This window comes from Chelon labrosus, assembly GCF_963514085.1.
Source record: "Chelon labrosus genome assembly, chromosome: 7".
Lineage (NCBI taxonomy): Eukaryota > Metazoa > Chordata > Actinopteri > Mugiliformes > Mugilidae > Chelon > Chelon labrosus.
This window is the reverse complement of record NC_140343.1, coordinates 14,329,422-14,348,050: the sequence shown is the minus strand read 5'-3', so window position 1 is coordinate 14,348,050 and position 18,629 is coordinate 14,329,422. Positions and strand designations below refer to the sequence as shown.

Here is an 18,629-nt window from a genome sequence, read left to right as displayed (position 1 = left end):
CAATGAAGTCTTACAAATACATTCACTTGTTCTTTTTGTGGACAGCTTTTTCTTATTCACACAAAGCACACACGGCACGTTAAAGCCCTCCGAAAGAAACAAAAGACACAAAAGCCTTTGCTTACATGACCCTACTAAAACCCTTTTCATTGAGGGCAATTAAAAAGATGAGGGGTAGAGGAGGAGCTGACTGTGGATGTGCACTTGATGTACTGTCCTGATCCACCCTGATTTATGCCCAGTGCTCTCGTGCAGTCAGCGCAGTATGAAAACTAGAGAAATAGTCTGATCAAAAAGCCAAATGTATGAAACATAATTATATTTATTATATGGTCCATGTTTGCCTGGATTTGTGTGAAAGCACCCATCGCTTTAAAGAATGAAAAGTACTGAAAAATCTCTCTGATGCGGTTCTCGTGACACTCATTAGATTTTCTATATGCCAAATTTAGACCAAATCCTGCACAAATAGAAAACACCGCAGCATGCAGTCACACTCTCCCTGCAAACAAATGAGCTTTGTTTGGTTTTCTGTGTGTGGTTCGGTCTTTTGTTGAGTTCTTTTCACTGAAATACCTTTAGACGCACAATGGGGATGATGACACACGGAAAGTTGGATATCAGCCAGTTGTTGAAAAGTCAAAAAGGAAAAAAATAAATAAATAAAAATCTAGACAAGCCTTCTGGAAAAAGGGATGCACGTATCCCCGATCCATATAAGACAAAAATACAGGAACTCTGAAATCAGATCCAGACGGTGACAGACTGCTGAGGACATGCCATGTCTTGGCTTCTATTACTTTTTCTCCTTCTAAAATTTGATTCATACATTTTTTGTCAGTAGATTATTTTTGCTTATCAGGCAACTTTGGAAAGCCACGACACAGAAGAAGAAGCTCCTCAAATGAGGGATTAACTTGTATTATTCAGCAACATAAAATTAGACACCAATGTTGTCAGCAAAGGGTGTTTAAAGGGATCTAACAATCAAGCTGTTAAAAGAATTATGTTATAAATTCCATAATCTAGCACCATTTGTTATTATCTGTGGCTTGTGGCTCATATCACAGCTTTGTTGCGTCACGGGGCATATTAAATGAATCATCATCATATGATTGTGTTTGCTGCGGTTCAGTGACATCACGTGGAGTCAACATATACACTTGTCTCATGCCTGATCCTGCCCTGTCCTGTCCTGCGTGGACTGTAAGCAGTCCCTATAGTTGAGGACTGTCACATAGGACATCTTTATCTGTTTTGTCCACGTCCTGTCCCCTCCTTCGTCCTAATCAGCCGTAATCAGCACGAGCCATGTCATCGCGTGCATCAAACACATGCGTACACATGTCGGCGTACACAGGGATATGAAATTTAACTTTAAAAATAGTTGTTTAAAACTGACAGATAATGAACGTGCAACGAGAATTACCATACAAGCATTCATTTATTTATTTTTTTTTTCTTCTTCTTCTTTTTTTTTGTTAACAAATATTCATTGCAACGAGAGCAATTTTTTTTTTTTGAAGTGATACCGAAACTGGTGCGGTTGAAGGATTTTTTATTTTTTTAAAAAAGTTATTTAAAATTATGAGGAAATTCTTAAAGCAGCTTTTTAAAGCGAATCAAAAATAGGAAAAGTGACTTGTGTAAAAGTCAATATGACCGTGAGCAGAAAGCTGCAGCACAGCCGCTGTTGCTGGATCGTTGCGGCAATAAACGGAGCTGTGCAGAAGAGCAGACCTACAACATCCGGGCAATAGTCAGTCAGCTTGCGCAGAAACGGAATGGCGGAGGTAAGTGAGCGAAAACGAGGGCTGTAATGAGGCAAACGATTGAGAAACCGAGCCGAATCCAAGACTCGTGTCACTCCGTGCGGTACACAAGGCTGTAGACCGTTTCGCCGGCTGGTGAACGGCGGCCGAAAGGGAGCTACGGAGACATTTTAACTGGGAAGCGGCGGCAGAAATGGAGAACCTCTCCAGCGTATCGCCTCTCTCCGCGTTCTTGGCTTTAAAGAGCCATTCCCCTCTGCCTTGATAGTACGGCCGTAGAAAACAATAGGGAGCCCGGCGGGGTCGAACACGGTGGTGCTGAAGTATTTCAGGTGCGCCCCGCCGACGGATTGAGTGAAAAAGTTGGGAGACGTGACATGACTCGGCGGCGGCAAACTCCGACCGTGTCTTTCGGAAATATTGAGAACTACTTATTTCCTTCTTGTGCCGGAGAGAGGAAGAGACGTTCAGCACCAAGTCACAGGAAAGCGCCCCTGGTCAGACAGGCAGACAGCGCCCGACGGACTAGGAGAGATATTTAGATATTTTATCGGACTTTTACCGTTTTCAGAAGTAGACTCTAATCCATTTGGCACTTTGTATGCAGTGTCTAGCTCACTGTGCAGTCTGTAGCTTGTTAACAAAAGTTTTGCCTCTTCTGTATTCAAGTCTGTGTGGCCTTCATCTTAGACACACACTATGTCCCACTTCACTTTATCACTTTAGAGCAAAGTTTAGATTGGATACGTGTTTATACAACAGGGAAACCGATAATGTTATGGTTTCATATCCCAGCGAGACCCCTGACTAATCGGTAGGTGGTTTAAAAGTCTCTAACCTGAGATTATATTACAGTTACACTTACCACAAGTGCCACAGACAATCTGTATCGGCCCATCAATAGTCCCAATAGAGCAGCAGATCTCCTAAGTTGAAAAAGGGCGGTTTAAAAGTCAGGAGTCAGCTGATCTGTAATGGGATGAGCCCGGATCAGCCTCTATGTGATCCCATGTTGTTTGTCCATGTGCACTGTGGGCCTCAGGGGCATGTTCTGCACTATTGTAAACGCCTCCCGGTCCTTCTGTGTGTGTTTGTAGGTGGGTGTAAAGCACCTGAACATGAGCGTAGAGGTTGTGGCCTAGTGGACAGCGGATGACGTACGACAATGAAGGCCCACGACAGGAGGAGTGGAAGTCTTGACAGGCCTTAGGAGTCGGAGGAGAAGTGTGCTCGCCCCATGAAGATGGCAACGCAATCCCACACTGTACGGTCGAGTTCTGCCGTCAAAGCTGTATTTTGCAAAATATTCCTCTGTGGTTATCGATACTTAATGCTTTCAGATTGTACTGCATTCTTTATCAAAATACGGAAAGGCCCTTAGACCAGCGTAAAATCAGTGTTGCAGCCACACCTAATTCTTAAATTACAATGGGAGAATTCCACTTTCATTTAAATGACTAAACGAACGGTGAATTATTAACTATTTTGTTATTAGAGTTGCTTTTTAAATCACCTAAATTTAACATTTCAGTCGAACTCCTATACTACACAAGATAGTCAGAGGGCCCAAATCATCCGTAACCTCAGGCAACTGAATGCATAAACATGGAAAATGGTTTATGTTTTCACACAACAAAACAGAATATTGTATGGCTGAAATCGCATTGAGAAAAATATGTAGGTTTTACTGAGCACGACCGTCCAGATTGCATTTGTCCCTTGTTGTTAGGAGTGTTGTTGAGAGTTATTTGTGCAGAAGAGGAAGAAATGAAGAGAGCGCCCTTGAGATTACTTAAATGACGGACGTCTTGAGGATGTTATTTTCAAAAATATGCGGGAGTAATTCAAACATGTATGTGGTGTCTCTCCTTGTTTTCCCCCCCAATCATTTCCCTCCACCTGTCGCTGTCTTCCTCCGTGATTTGTTTGTAGGCCAGTGAGCTTCCCTTGGAGGAGCTGCTGGCTTTTTACGGCTATACAGTATCAGATCCAGAGAAGGACACCTGTCACATGGCTGCCAGCCTGCCAGACATGACACTGGACAAGGTATGTCACCACCCAAGGCACACCAGCACATGCCTGTGGCCATAATCATATTTCATTTAACTTTCTTTGCCAGAATATGTTGTTGTTGTTCTGTCTCAAGCTAAAAGTTGATCACGGTGGAACAGCTGTGTTGAGAATCAGTCTAAAGTTTAAAATTGATTTATCACACATCAAATGCACATGCTTGATATTTGTTGTTTTTCTTTTGTTCAGGATCAGATAACTCAGGATCTCTATCCTGGGGAGGAGGAAGAAGAATCATCTGCTGATGATCTCACTCCTTCAGTCACCTCAAACACCTCAGATCTGCTTCGCCGCCTCCAAGGTAACACACAAAGATGCATACATTAACACATGACTGTATAACATTTTTAATTCCCGGCAATGAAAGGTGAGAAAGCAGATGGTTTGTTTTATAATGTTAGTTCAAACAAAACAGCCAGGGCCCTGTTCTGGGTGAAACCATGTACGGTTGTAGAAGAAAAGATACCTTTTGTTTTTAATGGAAACATTTCTCACAGGGCAATTTTAAGTCGGTGCTTTAGCGGCATTGCAGATTGTTACTTACAGGTAGGAAATGCATTACAAATACATTTGCAGGTTTTGTAATATCAGGAAAGTCCGTGTAAACTTTGTTTGATTTATTTCCGTGTTCTTGTGTGACTGCATGTTCTGGCTTTACGTGTCACTCTCAATATGACAGAATTGTGTCAAAGATACTCAAATAAATTTGAAATGAAGGAGTTCTCTCTTGAATCTCTTGAAACCAACTTTCCTTTGTGGTTACTATATTTGGACATAGAGAAACTTTTGGTGCAGAGTCCATTAAATATCATGAAAACCAGATATATAGCTGGTCTTCTTTGCTTTTTTTCTTTTAAATGTCCAGGATACACTGACTGAACACAGTTTTCTGTTTTATTGCATTGTGTTTCAGACTGAGTTAGATGCTGTATATTGCACTTTTACTCTTATGGCCGTCTTATATTTTAGAATTTTTAGAAATCAGAAATGTGTGGCTTCAATTCACGTCAAAATTTCATTTTTTTTTTGCGGGGGGCTATATCAGCTGATACTCTCTTCTTCTATGTGTTGTCTTTAAGGTGGAGACAAAGACACATTAGTCAGCTCATCAGATGAGGACTCTGATGATGGCTCTATTCCCTCCAACGAAGAACACAAGGTAGGCCATAGAAAGTAAAAGTTAAGTATGATTTGTTTCCACACATTTCTGTGTTTCCTCTAAACGCGAAAACACCTCAAGGTGACAGGCCGTAGTTCAGCGCCTGTGGTCGTAGTTTTGGTGGTGTGTCCCTCCTTCTCTTTTTGGACCCCTGTCAGCCACGGAGTGCATCCGTGAGAATTATCACTTTGATTGGCTGTTCACGAGTCTCCTTGTTTTTCATCTTAATCTCATCTGAACGTTCAAATGCAATAACATGATCAACCAGAATGAATAAATTGTAGACCATTCAGAGGCCCGATCTTGGTTGGTTGGTACAATGGTTTTTCTAGCTTCAAAGCCTGCCAGAAAATGGTAGCCCTTACAGTTTCTCCCTTTGAATGACAAATTGAGACTCCTGCCACTTATTATTTCCTTTTGCGCAGACGCAGGCTGTATTTCTGGCTGTAGTTTCAAATACTAGTTTTTAATCCAAACATAGTTTGATTTTAGTTTGTTGTGTCCAGATTCTAAGCTAGAGCTAAGGAAAAGCACACAGCCTGCTCTGATTGGTCAGCTCCTATTGCCTGAGCAGGTCCCACCCGTACTTGTTAGAACCGAGAGTTGAAGCTGACAGTGCTGCTGGTAAAGATGAGGAACATAACAAAACATGCCTCAAAGTGCAGGATGAGCATCAGTATTTTAAATAAAAAAACACTCCACATGTGGAGAAAATTGTTGGTACCTGTCTGTTAACCCATTCAGGCCTAAACACTCTTCTGTAAACCCCCTCTCAAAACCTGAGGTTTTTCAAAATATGTCAACGCTTACTAAAACCTTGATTTCTCAGGCTCTGTAGCAGATAAAAACATGAGATAAAAAGCATTTGACAGCTTACTTCTTTGGCTTTCAACTTGACTGACTTGCTAGGGCATAATCTTCAAATGCATTTTTTTTTAAAATCAATAAGCACCAAACATTTTAAAAATTTTGAAAATCAGTAAAGATCTATTTTTCCAATTACTTCGTCAATATCACTTCCTTCACTTGAGTCAGCCATGACGGATCGCTAGCACGGTGTTTTAAAATTTCGACCAAAACATACTCCACGTGTAGGCTTATTTCGACCAATCACAAAGCGTTTTATTAGTCACATGAGTTTAAAAAAAGTCCCTAAGCATCTCTGTCACTCACCCCAAGAATATTTCAGCCAATCACAGTGCATATAATTGGCCATGTGCCTCGAAAAAGACGACAACGCTCAAAATGACGCGTTTGCCGGTCTTAATGATAACTACGCATAGATGCGTGATCCAGTCTTAAAGGTAAACACGCACAGATGCGTGATCCGGTCTGAATGGGTTAAAGAAAGAAAAAAACACGATGGTCACTGAAATAACTTGAAACTGTCAAAGGTCTAATAATAAATAAAAATGAAAATCAGACATTGCATTTGAACTGTGGTTCAACAGAATCATCTAAAAAAAAAAAAACTAATGAAACTGGACTGAAAATAATTTGACCATAGGGACATGTTAAACTAAGGTGTGTCCTGTAATTAGCATCACAGGTGTCCTCAAACCTGTAATCTCTCAGTCTGCCTATTTAAAGGGTGTCAAAGTAGTCACGGTGCTCTTAGGTATCATGGTGTGTGCCTCACAGAACATGGACCACAGTAAGCTATGGAGAGAGTTCTCTCATGAGATTAGAAAGAACATTACAGACAAGCGTGTTGAAGGTAAAGGCCGTAAGACCACCTCCAAGCAGCTTGATGTTCCTGTGACTACAGTTGCTCATATTATTCAGACGTTTTAAGGTCCACTGGACTGTAGCAAGCTCCCTGGACGTAGATGCAAGAGAAAAATGATGACAAATGGAAGAGTTGGATAATACGAATGACGACCAAAGAGCCCAGAACAACTTCCAAAGAGATTAGAGGTGAACTCCAAGGTCAAGGTACATCGGTATCAGATCGCACTATGCGTTGCTGTTTGAGCCAAAATGAACTTAATAGAAGACGACCAAGGACAGCTTCATTGTTGAGTTGGAATTTGCCAAAACGGAGACAAAACAGGAGCTTTATGGCAAATCACATCAGCTCTACAACCAAAGAAAAGAACAGTGTACCTGTGAAACATGAAGAAGGCTCGGTTATGTTCCGTTTTTTGATCTGTGCAGGGTGCAATAAAAAAATCTCAAGACTATCAAGGCATTCTGTAACGAAATGTGCCGCCCAGTGTCAGAAAGCTTGTTCTCAGTTGCAAGTCATGGGTCCTCCAACAGGATAATGACCTTAAAAAAAACACACACAGCTAAAAACACCCAAGAATGGCTAAGAACAAAATCTAAATCCTATTGAACATCTGTGGAAGTAGCTGAAACATGCAGTCTGGAGAAGGCGACCTTCAGACATCAGACAGCTGGAGCAGTTTGTTCACAAGGAGTGGGCCAAGCCTGTCAGCAGGTCCAGAGGTCTCACTGAGAGTTACAGAAATCGCTTGATTGCAGGGATTGCCTCAAAAGGTTGTGTAACCCAATATTAAGTTAAGGGTACCATAATTTTTGTCCAGGCCAGTTTTATTAGTTTGATTTTTAAAATATTTCTGTTGAACCACAATTCAAAAGCAATGTCAGATTTTCATTAGTTCATTTTCAGTACATTTTTGTTTATTATTACGTTTGTCAGTTTCAAGTTATTTCAGTGACCATTGTGGGTATTTCTTTCTTTAACGGAAGGGTGCCAACAAAAGTGTATAAATGCGAAAACACTAAAATAAGAATCTTTTTTGTCAATGTTGGTCCCTGCACTGGCGTACTGGTCACGTTTAGTGCGAGGCACATTATATAAAGGCACATTTCCATAGGATCCCATGAGCTTGTTGGACAGTATGATGGGCTTTTTATGGGAGAGAAAAATATACAAAATCCCTCTACCAAAACAATTTTGCAATAATAAAATATTTGGAAATGGATACGTCGAGCATTTGATCCAGTAAGCAGTAGAAGCCTAAAATGCTGTACAGACCCCTATTTATACATATTTATTTAAACATTACACTGCATCCTGCCTTGGCACTAATCATTGGCGTTAAGTGTAAATCAAATACTACTGCAGGATTATCCAGTGCGATCAAAATTCCTCTGCTGGACCAGCTGAACCCAAAGTAACACCCCTTACATGTTTCCTGACTTAGACAAAACCACAATGTTTTAGATAGGTTGGCCAAAAATGCTGTTCTTCATAATATTTTCATTGATGCAAGCCAGAGAAAAGAGCGACGGGATGAAATCTTACCACTTTTAAAACTGATGTGGCTCAGCTGCTTAAACTTGAGATCTGGTCCTGGCCAGGCACTTGGGTTTTCAAGGGAACCGGTCTGCTAAAAGAAACCTACCGCACAGCACAAATTTTACTTAAATGATCAGCTTTTATTACGATGTATTCACTTCACAGCAATATCTGATTCTGTCTTTGATTTTCGTTCTCAGGAGATCATGGTTGGCTCCATGTATCAAGCAAAAATCCCTCCATTCAGCCCGTACACCTATCAGGAGAGAGGTAAGAAACTCAAATAACAGTTGTTTTATGTAGATCTAGTCTAATACACTTTGTAAAATGTGTATGATATCATGCAAGCACCATATGATTCCTAAAAAGACACAGAAGATTTCTAACTCTCACCAGCAATACATATAAAAAACATGGACAAATAGCCCTTTCCACCATCGACATTTTCTTTTTCCCCTTCTGTTTTTAATCATTGTTTTATCTCTGTTTTTCTGTCCAGTTGGCTCTCACCCCCTTGTCTCTGCCTCTCTTTCAGCCTACAGCAGTGAAGATCAGTTGCTGTGGAGGCCAGGGGTCCTTCCTGTGCAGGAGGTGGAGGAGTTCTTGCTAAATGCTCACAGACCACGTGGCCATGAGGGGGCAGTAGGCACACAAGGGGCCGCTGTCATAGACAATGAACAGGTAGAGTAACATGGCATGAATCATAGAAAACACTGTCACCTACATTTAGTGTTTTAAGGTTAAGCTTTGCTGCCAGCTTCAGTAGCATGTATAGTTCCGACTTGATGGATTCGCACTCCTCAGAATTTGCATTCCCGATATGAAATGACTCAAAACATCAGCTGATTAGTCCTAAAAGTAGACAATGAGAACTCAAATCAAACAAATGAAACAGACCAAAAAGGTCACACCCTCTAATATTTCATTGGACCGCCTTTAGCTTTGATGACGCACGCACGCATTCGCTGTGGCATTGTTTTGATAATCTTCTACAATGTCACACGATTTATTTCCATCCAGTGTAGCATTAATGTTTCACCAAGATTTTGTATTGATGATGGGAGAGTCTGGCCACTGCACAAAGCCTTCTCCAGCACATCCCAAAGATTCTCAATGGGGTTAAGGTCTGGACTCTGTGGTGGCCAATCCATGTGTGAAAATGATGCCTCATGCTCCCTGAACCACTCTTTCACAATTTGAGCCCCATGAATCCTGGCATTGTCATCTTGGAATATGCCCGTGAACATCAGGTTCAGCACATAATGTTGCTGAACCTAGACCTGAGCAACTGCAGCAACCCCAGATCATAGCACTGCCCCCACAGGCTTGTACAGTAGGCACTAGGTATGATGGGTGCATCACTTCATCTGCCTCTCTTCTTACCCTGATGCCCCCATCACTCTGGAACAGGGTAAATCTGGACCACATGACCTTCCTCCATTGCTCCAGAGTCCAATCTTTATGCTCCCTAGCAAATTGAAGCCCTTTTTTCCGGTTAGCCTCACTGATTAGTGGTTTTCTTAAGGCTGCACAGCTGTTCAGTCCCAATCCCTTGAGTTCCCTTTGCATTGTACGTGTGGAAATGCTCTTACTTTCACGTAACCCTAACCCAAATTTCAAAGCCAAATTAGGGTCCATCTGTTCAGAGATGTTTCCAATCAATGTAATGGAACTCCGGTGTCATTCACTGCCCTGTTCTATTTAAAATCGGGGATTGTCACAGTCTAATTTTCTCAACACATGTTTGTGGAAGTGTATGATGGCATGGAAAACGGAGCTTTCTCAGAAAAAGAGTTTTTGTTGCTCATCAGGCTGGAAAACATTAGAAAACCATCTTTTAAAGAGTTTGGAATCCACAAATCCACAGTGAGACAGATTGGGACCAAACTTAGGCAATTTAAGATGAATGTTACCCTCCACAGGTCTGATCAGCCAACAAAGACACATAATAGTAATAGATAATAGTGGTTCATGATAGTCATAATAGAGAGGATACAAAGGAACCCACGGTAACTTCTAAGCAACAAAAGACCTCACTCACATTGGCTAATGTTAATGTTTACGAATCCACCATCAGGAAAACACTGAACAACCACGGTCTACATGGCAGAGTGGTAAGGACAAAGACACTGCTCCTCAAAAAGAGCATTTCTGCCCATCTGCAGTTTGCTAAACACCATGCAGACAAGCCAGAACACTATTAGTGAAGTATTTTTTGGACAGATGAGAGTAAATTGTTTGATATAACTGAGGGACGCGTGTATGAAGACAACACTACATTACATCATCGGAACCTCTGCCCGTCCATTTACCACACTGTGTTTTTCAGCCTCTTTTGTTACATCTGGGCCAGGACGGTTGTCATCATTGATGAATCAGTGAATTCTGGATTATAACAGCAAATTAGAGAGAAACTGCAGCAAAACAGTGACCCCAAGCATGCAAGTTGTCAAACAACAGAATGGTTAAAGAACAAGTAAATGAATGTTTAAGGCTGGCCAACTCAAAGTCCTGACCTTAATCCAATAAATAAAGCTCAAACCTTTTGAGCTTTATTTATTGGATAAGCACAAAAGGTTGACTGGGTTCTCTTTGTCTGATGTTGGACTTGGAGGAAACTTCACAATGTTCTGTGTCATGCAGAAATATAGAATATTCTGAGGGATGCAAATACTTTTAAGCGGTACTGTATATGCTCCCTACATTAAGTATTGAAGAACTCTGGCGTATAATGTGCTAAAGTCCCCAACTAAATGGAAGGATATGTCTTAACCAATGAGTTTCACAGTATAGTCAACATAGTAGTTGAATGGCTTTTTAACCATGCTCCAGTAATCTGAACATCTTTAAGATTTTCTTGTAATGATAATCCAGCATTGGCTAAATGCAGCTGATGGTGATCGTCACCGTCACCATGGTCTTTGCCAGTTCCTATAATTTGAACTCAGTTTAAAGAAAGAGGTCAGGTTTCACTATGTGACAGTCGTTTTACTTGCCCTTCTCCTTTTCTCTCTTGACTTTCAGGCACTGTATGAACTAGTGAAATGCAACTTCAATGCAGAAGAGGCACTGAGGCGATTACATTTCAACGTCAAAGTGTTCAGTGGTAAGACCCTTGCTGTCATCCTACTTTTCTTGAACCTGCTCTCATGTGTATTTGTAGAATACTCAAAGACAACGAAGTCAGGCTTATAATATGCAGTATTTCACAAACAAGGATGTCACGGCAATCTCATTGCACTTGCCGTTGCAGTTGCAACGGAAAGAGAAATTTACTCCTTAAATAAGAGTAAACCATAACATGGTGATTTTCAAACTTGCCAGTGTGGCTTTTTCATCTGCATCATTTGTCACTAAATATCAGCTGTAAGGAGTTTGAAACCAAAAAGGCTGACATAATGTTCTGATGGCTGACACATGGTCCTAACCGCTGTTTGGACTGCAAAATAACAAAAAGAAAGTAAAACCTACCACTATTATAAACATAACTTCTCCAAGTCACATGTTTGATACATTTTTTTTAATTAGATCTGACGTCGTAGGACAACAGCATACACCATAAAATGACATCCACAAAAATAAAATGATTTGGGGTAACGGGTAAAAGAATCAAGTTCTCAAAACTGTATTGTTCAGTGATCCCATATGTGGAAACTAGTATTTGAGAACTGTGAAAACATTTTCCAATAGACGGTACTACTGCATTTTTTTTTTTTTATACTCCTTTTCCATGTCACACAAGATGCTGACATCCGCACCACAGAGGCTGAACAGTTCACTGATGACCTCATGACCCTTTACTCAGTAGTGAGGCTGCAGATTAAATTGCCATTGTGTAGGATCTGGTGGCATCTAGCAGTGAGGGTGCACACTGCATGTAGGACCGGACTCCAGATTCAGAACCAGACTGTGCAAACTCCCGTTCCCATGCAACCTCGACATATAAAAAATATATAAAATTTTGACGATTCTGTTTTATTTGGTGCTACTTACCCAGCCTTTCTGGGCCAACTGCGTGTCTTGTGAATCTTCTGCTGTTCAGTCAATCAAATCTGTCCATTCTGGTAAGCATTGCAAATCGACTCGGCGTGAGATACACACACAAAAAATAAGAGATGAGAGACAACAGTCGGAAATCCTGGCAGGACAAGCTGGAGCTCACTCGCTCGCTGAACAAGAGAAAGCGGAGGAGTGGGAAGGAAAGAGATAAAAAGAGGTGTTAAATGTGTCAGTTGTTCAGATGCAATGAGACTGTTTATTATAAAACTGGTTGAGTCTGTTGAGCTGTGAATAGAGTTTACAAAAAAAGAGGAAAGAAGATAAACTCACTTTATTTAAATGATTGGCTTAATATAAATATAAGACCCATCCAGTTCAGCGTGAAATAACTTGTTCAAATATTATAGAATTGTAACTGTTCTTGTTGACTTTCAGTTTTTGAGGAATGTAGCTGGACCTACCTAAATATTAAATAAATACCCTGACTGTAGGGAAACATGCAGTGGCTGACACATATATGCAAAAACATGGTTTGTCTATTCCATAGAAACCGTGTGCTCCTTGGGAGAGGACCTGCTCCTTATGTAAATATCAAAGCTCAGTTCAGAGTTACTGATGTAATGAAAACTTACATATTACATTATGTTAAAATTACATTTCTGATAATAGATTCGCCTAAACTGGTTGTTTTGATTCCAACTGTATAGCTGGAATAAAAACAAGGATTCGTTCAATTTTCCAGATGAACATGTTCATTTGTACGTTTCATGTGGTTTGTGTCAAATTACCTGCTGAAAATAAAAATTTGCATGTAGCCCCATGATTCTACCGCTGCCGTTCTTTGTCTTTAGAGGAGCTGTGTTCCTGGAGTGAGGAGGAGTGTAGGAACTTTGAGCATGGATATCGAGTTTACGGGAAAAACTTCCACCTCATTCAGGCTAATAAGGTGAGTCCTCGTGATCTGGTTGAATCCTGACTGATGGTGGTCTACCCACTGTACTCACTTGAATATTCAACTTTTTTTTTTTTAATTTCTGCTCAGGTACGAACGCGCTCTGTGGGCGAGTGTGTGGGCTATTACTACATGTGGAAGAAGTCTGACCGTCACATGTACTTCACACAACAAACCACCAGGCTGACCCGTAAGAAATACAGCCTGCAATCAGGGAGCATGTGAGTACCAACAATTAGTCAGACTAAATGTTTATGATTAATATATCTAGAGCAAGATTTCTGAGCTGAAACATGCTATTGTCCAGTGTTAAATGCCCCTCAGAAAGCCTACTGATGGATTGTGTAGAGGGTAATTTTGCTTGCCAGATAAGGAGTGTTTCTGACATTCTGTATTATTCTATAATGTGTTCCTGGAATTTATTGGTCTCATGGAAGACCTGTAATGTCTGCAATTTGGGAGAGTAAAATCAAGGGAAGGGAAGAGAGGAGGTTTTGAGTCAGGTGTCATCATATTATCATACTGCGTCTTCTGACTCAGAACGTGTTTCTATTTGTACCAACAGTGAGGATTTCCTCTATGTGCACTCTAACCACCTCATCAAATCCTTTAATTCAGATAACCTCTTTCAGTTGCACCGGGTCTTTTTCAGTCATTTAACTTATTCATTTAGATAACATACTCTACAGTAACAGGCCTTAAATCTTGTCATTATAAAATACTGTTGTTTCCTTCAGTACACTACTTTCTCCAGGCAACTGTTGCTCTGTCTTTGGGAACTATCTCGTTAAAGTTATTTCTTCTTAACAAGAATCGATGTTTATATTCGTGCAGTAAGTGTTCCTCTGGTGATGATCTAAAAAGATTGGTTGGGCCAAGTTAGCAAGATAAAACTGTGATTATTATACTGAAGAAACATGAAACTGGTCCATAGATTACATAAAACACATTTTTTTTTCTTTCCTGTGGCCTTAAAGTTTCCTATGCTGACAGTGGTTGTGTGTTGCAGGGAGGATGGGGACCAGGATGGGGAGGTTGGGGAGCTAGAGGGAAGTAACAGTTCCTCAGGGTTGTTGTCTCACAGCTCTGTGAGCGCTGGCCAGCTGGAGTCAACGTTACCTCCGCAGCCGAGCATGGACCTGGACAAGCAAGGTAAAAATTAGAGGCGATGTGGTGGTTCAGACTCTGGTAATTTGTAGAGCATTCATAGAGACCTTACTGTAGCTCTACCATTCAGCTACCATTCTGTGTGCCTGTGTGAGGGATTGAGTTTGGTTTCCAATAATGCTGAAGGCGTTGTATCTTTACCCATGCTTCTGTACGTAAACCATATACATACAATGTCAGAGATACTGTATTTTCCAAATCACACAATTTTCAGTCATATCATGGAGTTTACTTTGTTTGCTGAATCTCCTAATTTCATTACCTAGTTTGCCTTTTATTTTAACATCACATACATGTATTCATTATTTTTGTTTCAACCCATTGTTTTCTTGGTTTACGTCTGTTGCATGTCTGTATCTGTGTATGTGTGTGTGTGTGTGTGTGTGTGTGTGTGTGTGTGTTTGTCCACGTTGTGCATGTTGACATGGTGCTCCAGAAGAAGAGGGCCGCCCCAGGCGCAGACGAACTCCCCGCTTTCTCTTAAAGCCATGACCTCGGTCCAGACAGGCCACAGAAAGCAGGCTGGGCCTGCAGGTAATGAAAACAGGACGAGTAGAGAGAGAGAGAAAGGAAATAATGTGGTAATGGGGAATAAATCTGATTAAATATCTGTGGTAGATAATCAAGCACAAATTAGAGCCGAAAGGAACAGGGGCTAGCAACCTCTTGTGGCTGTCTCTTGCTACATTCATTCAGAAATAATACGAAACTGCTCTGTTTTATACATTTAATACAGTTATGTGCCAAAAATACTATAAAACTCACAAACAATAGCCACACAACACTAAAAAAAAAAATATATGTTTTATATCGGGAGGGTTCATCCAGGCTTTTGACTAGTAATGTACATATTGCTATAATGCCATTGGTTTAGTTGTGGTTGGCATAAAAATACATATTGCCTCATGCAGTGCAGAGTTCTGTTATCCTACTGCTTTGATGCATCCCTGGGCATTTTTTACTAAATGATACTGTCTCCACACCAAGTGTACATTGACATCTGCAACATTTGGATGGTGTGTTTGTTTTAATTTCATATTCAGGAAACATGCAAGATAAGAATTGTATTGGAAATTCAAATAAATCTGGGATAGAGTCTATGTCTGCAGTTGCAGAAGTTTTATCCCTATGAACTTCTGAACCTCTGTGCAGATGGTGTGCTGCTGATGGGGCTGTCAGAGCTGTGTGGTGATGAATGTCCTCAGCAGCTGTTTGGATGTCCTTTCTCTCTCCCATCCATGGACGCCCTGCGGGATCCTGGCTCAGACGGTTGTTGTCCCTCAGCTTCAGGCCAGCTCCAGTCTCAGCCCTCTGCTCAGAGCTCCCCGTGGGCCTGCGGGAACTCTCCAACCCGCCACAACGACCACGGCCTCCCAAACTCCTGTTTCTACCAACTACACATGCACGGCGGACCTTTTATTTCCGAGGCCCCTGACTGTGGTATAACAGACGGCGGGGCCGGTGCCCCACATAGGCTGCAGGTGGAATTTAGCCTGCCGTCCACCTCACCTTCCTCATCTGCTGTCCTCCCGTCACACTTCCAGGCATTTGGTAGCCTTCTGCCCCCCTCCCCCGTCCAACATCCCTACTCTCTCACATAGTGAGGGGAGAATCTAAACTGAGTGGTACTCTTTGTAATTTACCCTCCATAGAGATCTTTAATTGGTGGTGTTTATTTTTATTCCAGGTTTAAATGGAAAAGAATTGACCTGTGTTGGTGGGTGATCTATCCGTCTGAGACCTTTTTTTTTTTTTTTTTTTTTAACACTCGGTCCACTGTGGAATGATGAGTGTATTGATCAGTATGTTCAGGCATTGATTATGTGTATATTAATAGTTTATGGCCGTCTGAGGGCAGTCCTGTTGACTGGCTACAGTGATCACATACCTGTGGGAGCACAGTGCAGCTGTTTCTTAAAATGGATAAATAACTGACACCATGCTCCACTCTACCTTTGTTTTCTTGTCTATCAAGATGGTAAAGTGTGACTGCTGCTCAGATATTTCCTGATTCTTACCACACAAGCCAGTCATCACGTTTTCTTCATATCAGTCAATGCTCTCACTGCTGCGACCATTTGGTTCTGTCACGTGACATGGTTGCACTCATTCAACCGTTTATATAAATGCCCGCTTTGCCTGTTTGTAGATTCATTTTTATCAAAGAGTTTAGTTTGAATATGAAGACCTGAAACTGAAGAACATTTTTCTGAATGTGGAGCAGTGTAGGAGCACCGATGCTCCTGCACTCTCTTTTTTTGCTTCTGTGGAAGTTGTCGTCCTCGTCTTTTCCTCCAAATTCATATAGAAATCTCTAAAGGTGCGTTGCTTTGTTGTCATTTCTGACTATCGTTTTTACTGCGTTGATTCATCAGTAACGTGATGAGGCTGTTTTACATGCAAGAATGGTCACACAAGTTTCCCAAGTTCTTAAAACTTGATGATTTCCTGGATCTCTCGTCATGTTATGATGCACATCCTGTTGTGGCTTGTTGGTCTAAAGACAATGACAGATGTTGTGATCCAAAGATCGTCCTAACATGGAAGTTCGGGCATCCTCTGCTCCCCTTTTGAAGGCTCAGGCAAAGTCCCTTCTCTGAGCCGAGGGATCCACATCTGGTTTTGTTCTTTTTGCTGGGACTCGTTCCAAAAAGTTGGTATACCTCATAAGTTTGTTCAGCAACATTGGAACAACGGATCACGACTGAATGAAAAGAAGCTCTTTAAAAACCAGCAGCAACTGACACCAATGAGTGCAGATTGTAGTCAACATAGTTACAGCGGGGATTCTTTTAGTCTCAGAATGGCAGTATCAGTAAATATCATTTGGTTATTTATAATTATGTCACAGGTGGTCGTTGGATGATCATTAAAATACCACTTTCCATCCATTTTCTCTGTAAATCTTGTATTGATTTATGGTCTAAAAATGGTAAAAGAAGTGTTCCGAAGAGAGGAATGATTTAAGCCCACTGTCGTCCTTCCATCTGTTCGTGTTTGTTCTCGTTTCTGTCTGTAAATGTTTGCGCTCTTCCTTTGGTCCCCGTTTAAAGCCAATTCGGTTTCAGATCAATGTTTGTTTTAGTCTTTGACTGTTTACATGCGGGGGGGTCTTAAGGACGAGACCGTGAAGGCAGGAGCAGTAGAACGACTGCCTTTTTGTCAATTCTTAAAGTTTCTTTTGTTTTCTTTTAGCAATTTCTATATTGTACTGCTTCTGTTATGTTTCTAATTATTATATTTTGTAAAAAAAAAAAAAAAAAAAAATTAAATTGAACAAACGATTGGTGCTTGTATGAGTTACTTTGAGGACTGATGCAGCTCCAGTGTTTGGATGTGAGATGAACGGCTGAGCAGGGAAACCATTCATTCATTCATTCATCTTCTGTAACCGCTTGTTCCTGTGAAGGGTCACGGGGTCTGCTGGAGCCTATCCCAGCTGTCATCAGGCGAGAGGCGGGGTACACCCTGGACAGGTCTCCAGTCCATCGCAGGGCTGACACAGAGAGACAAACAACCATTCACACTCGCATGCACACCTACGGCCAATTTAGAATCACCAGTTTACCTAACCAGCATGTCGTTTTGGGCAGTGGGAGGAGGCCAGAGTACCCAGAGAGAACCCACGCAGACACAGGGAGAACATGCAAACTCCACACAGAAAGGCCCAGTCAGCCCATGGATTCGAACCCAGGACCTTCTCGCAGTGCTAACCACCTCACCACTGTGCCGCCCACAGGGAAACCAGTGAGAGAAAAATCTAAAGTGTTTTTGAAGGTTAAACTGGGAGAAAGTAAATTACAAAAGACCTCAGCTGCCCTTTGATGATCTCTGAATACTATCGGTGGATCATTCAAATGCATGAATGTAGTATGTGATTCCACTATATGATTGCACCAACATAACACAAACATAAGGATATCAAACAAGCTAAAATAATGCATTATATAAACGGATTCATAGAGTAATTTTTATGTCATTGCAGTTTCTTAAAGAGTTTACTCCAAAGCCTCAGTCCGTCCAGCCCTGTCTTCATAGTCCATGATAAAGTGAGATGCCACTAAACCCCAGGAATGAGCTCTCCTGCTTGTCTACATCAAAGACTCTTGTCCAAAATTTATATCTGGTGCAATTATTCCTGAAACACATTCAGCTATGATCAAAGTATCTACATTATTATTTTGTAAATGAACACGGCGGCGGTTATTGTGAGCATCTGTCTCCGGAATAACTGCATGTGCC

The 18,629-nt window shown here is 41.2% G+C and overlaps 1 protein-coding gene across 1 annotated transcript; it reads left to right on the top strand.

Annotated features, from left to right (window-relative positions):
• The first annotated feature begins 585 nt into the window (after nt 1-585).
• mier2 (mesoderm induction early response 1, family member 2) lies at nt 586-17,663 on the top strand. The gene is made up of 12 exons (XM_084547918.1): nt 586-1,793; nt 2,870-3,036; nt 3,705-3,818; nt 4,032-4,143; nt 4,922-5,001; nt 8,470-8,539; nt 8,805-8,950; nt 11,294-11,375; nt 13,120-13,214; nt 13,311-13,441; nt 14,230-14,372; nt 15,540-17,663. The coding sequence occupies exons 2-12, from the start codon at nt 3,010-3,012 to the stop codon at nt 15,986-15,988; spliced, it is 1,449 nt and encodes a 482-aa protein (XP_084404044.1). The 5' UTR covers nt 586-1,793; nt 2,870-3,009; the 3' UTR covers nt 15,989-17,663.
• The last annotated feature ends 966 nt before the right edge of the window (nt 17,664-18,629 follow it).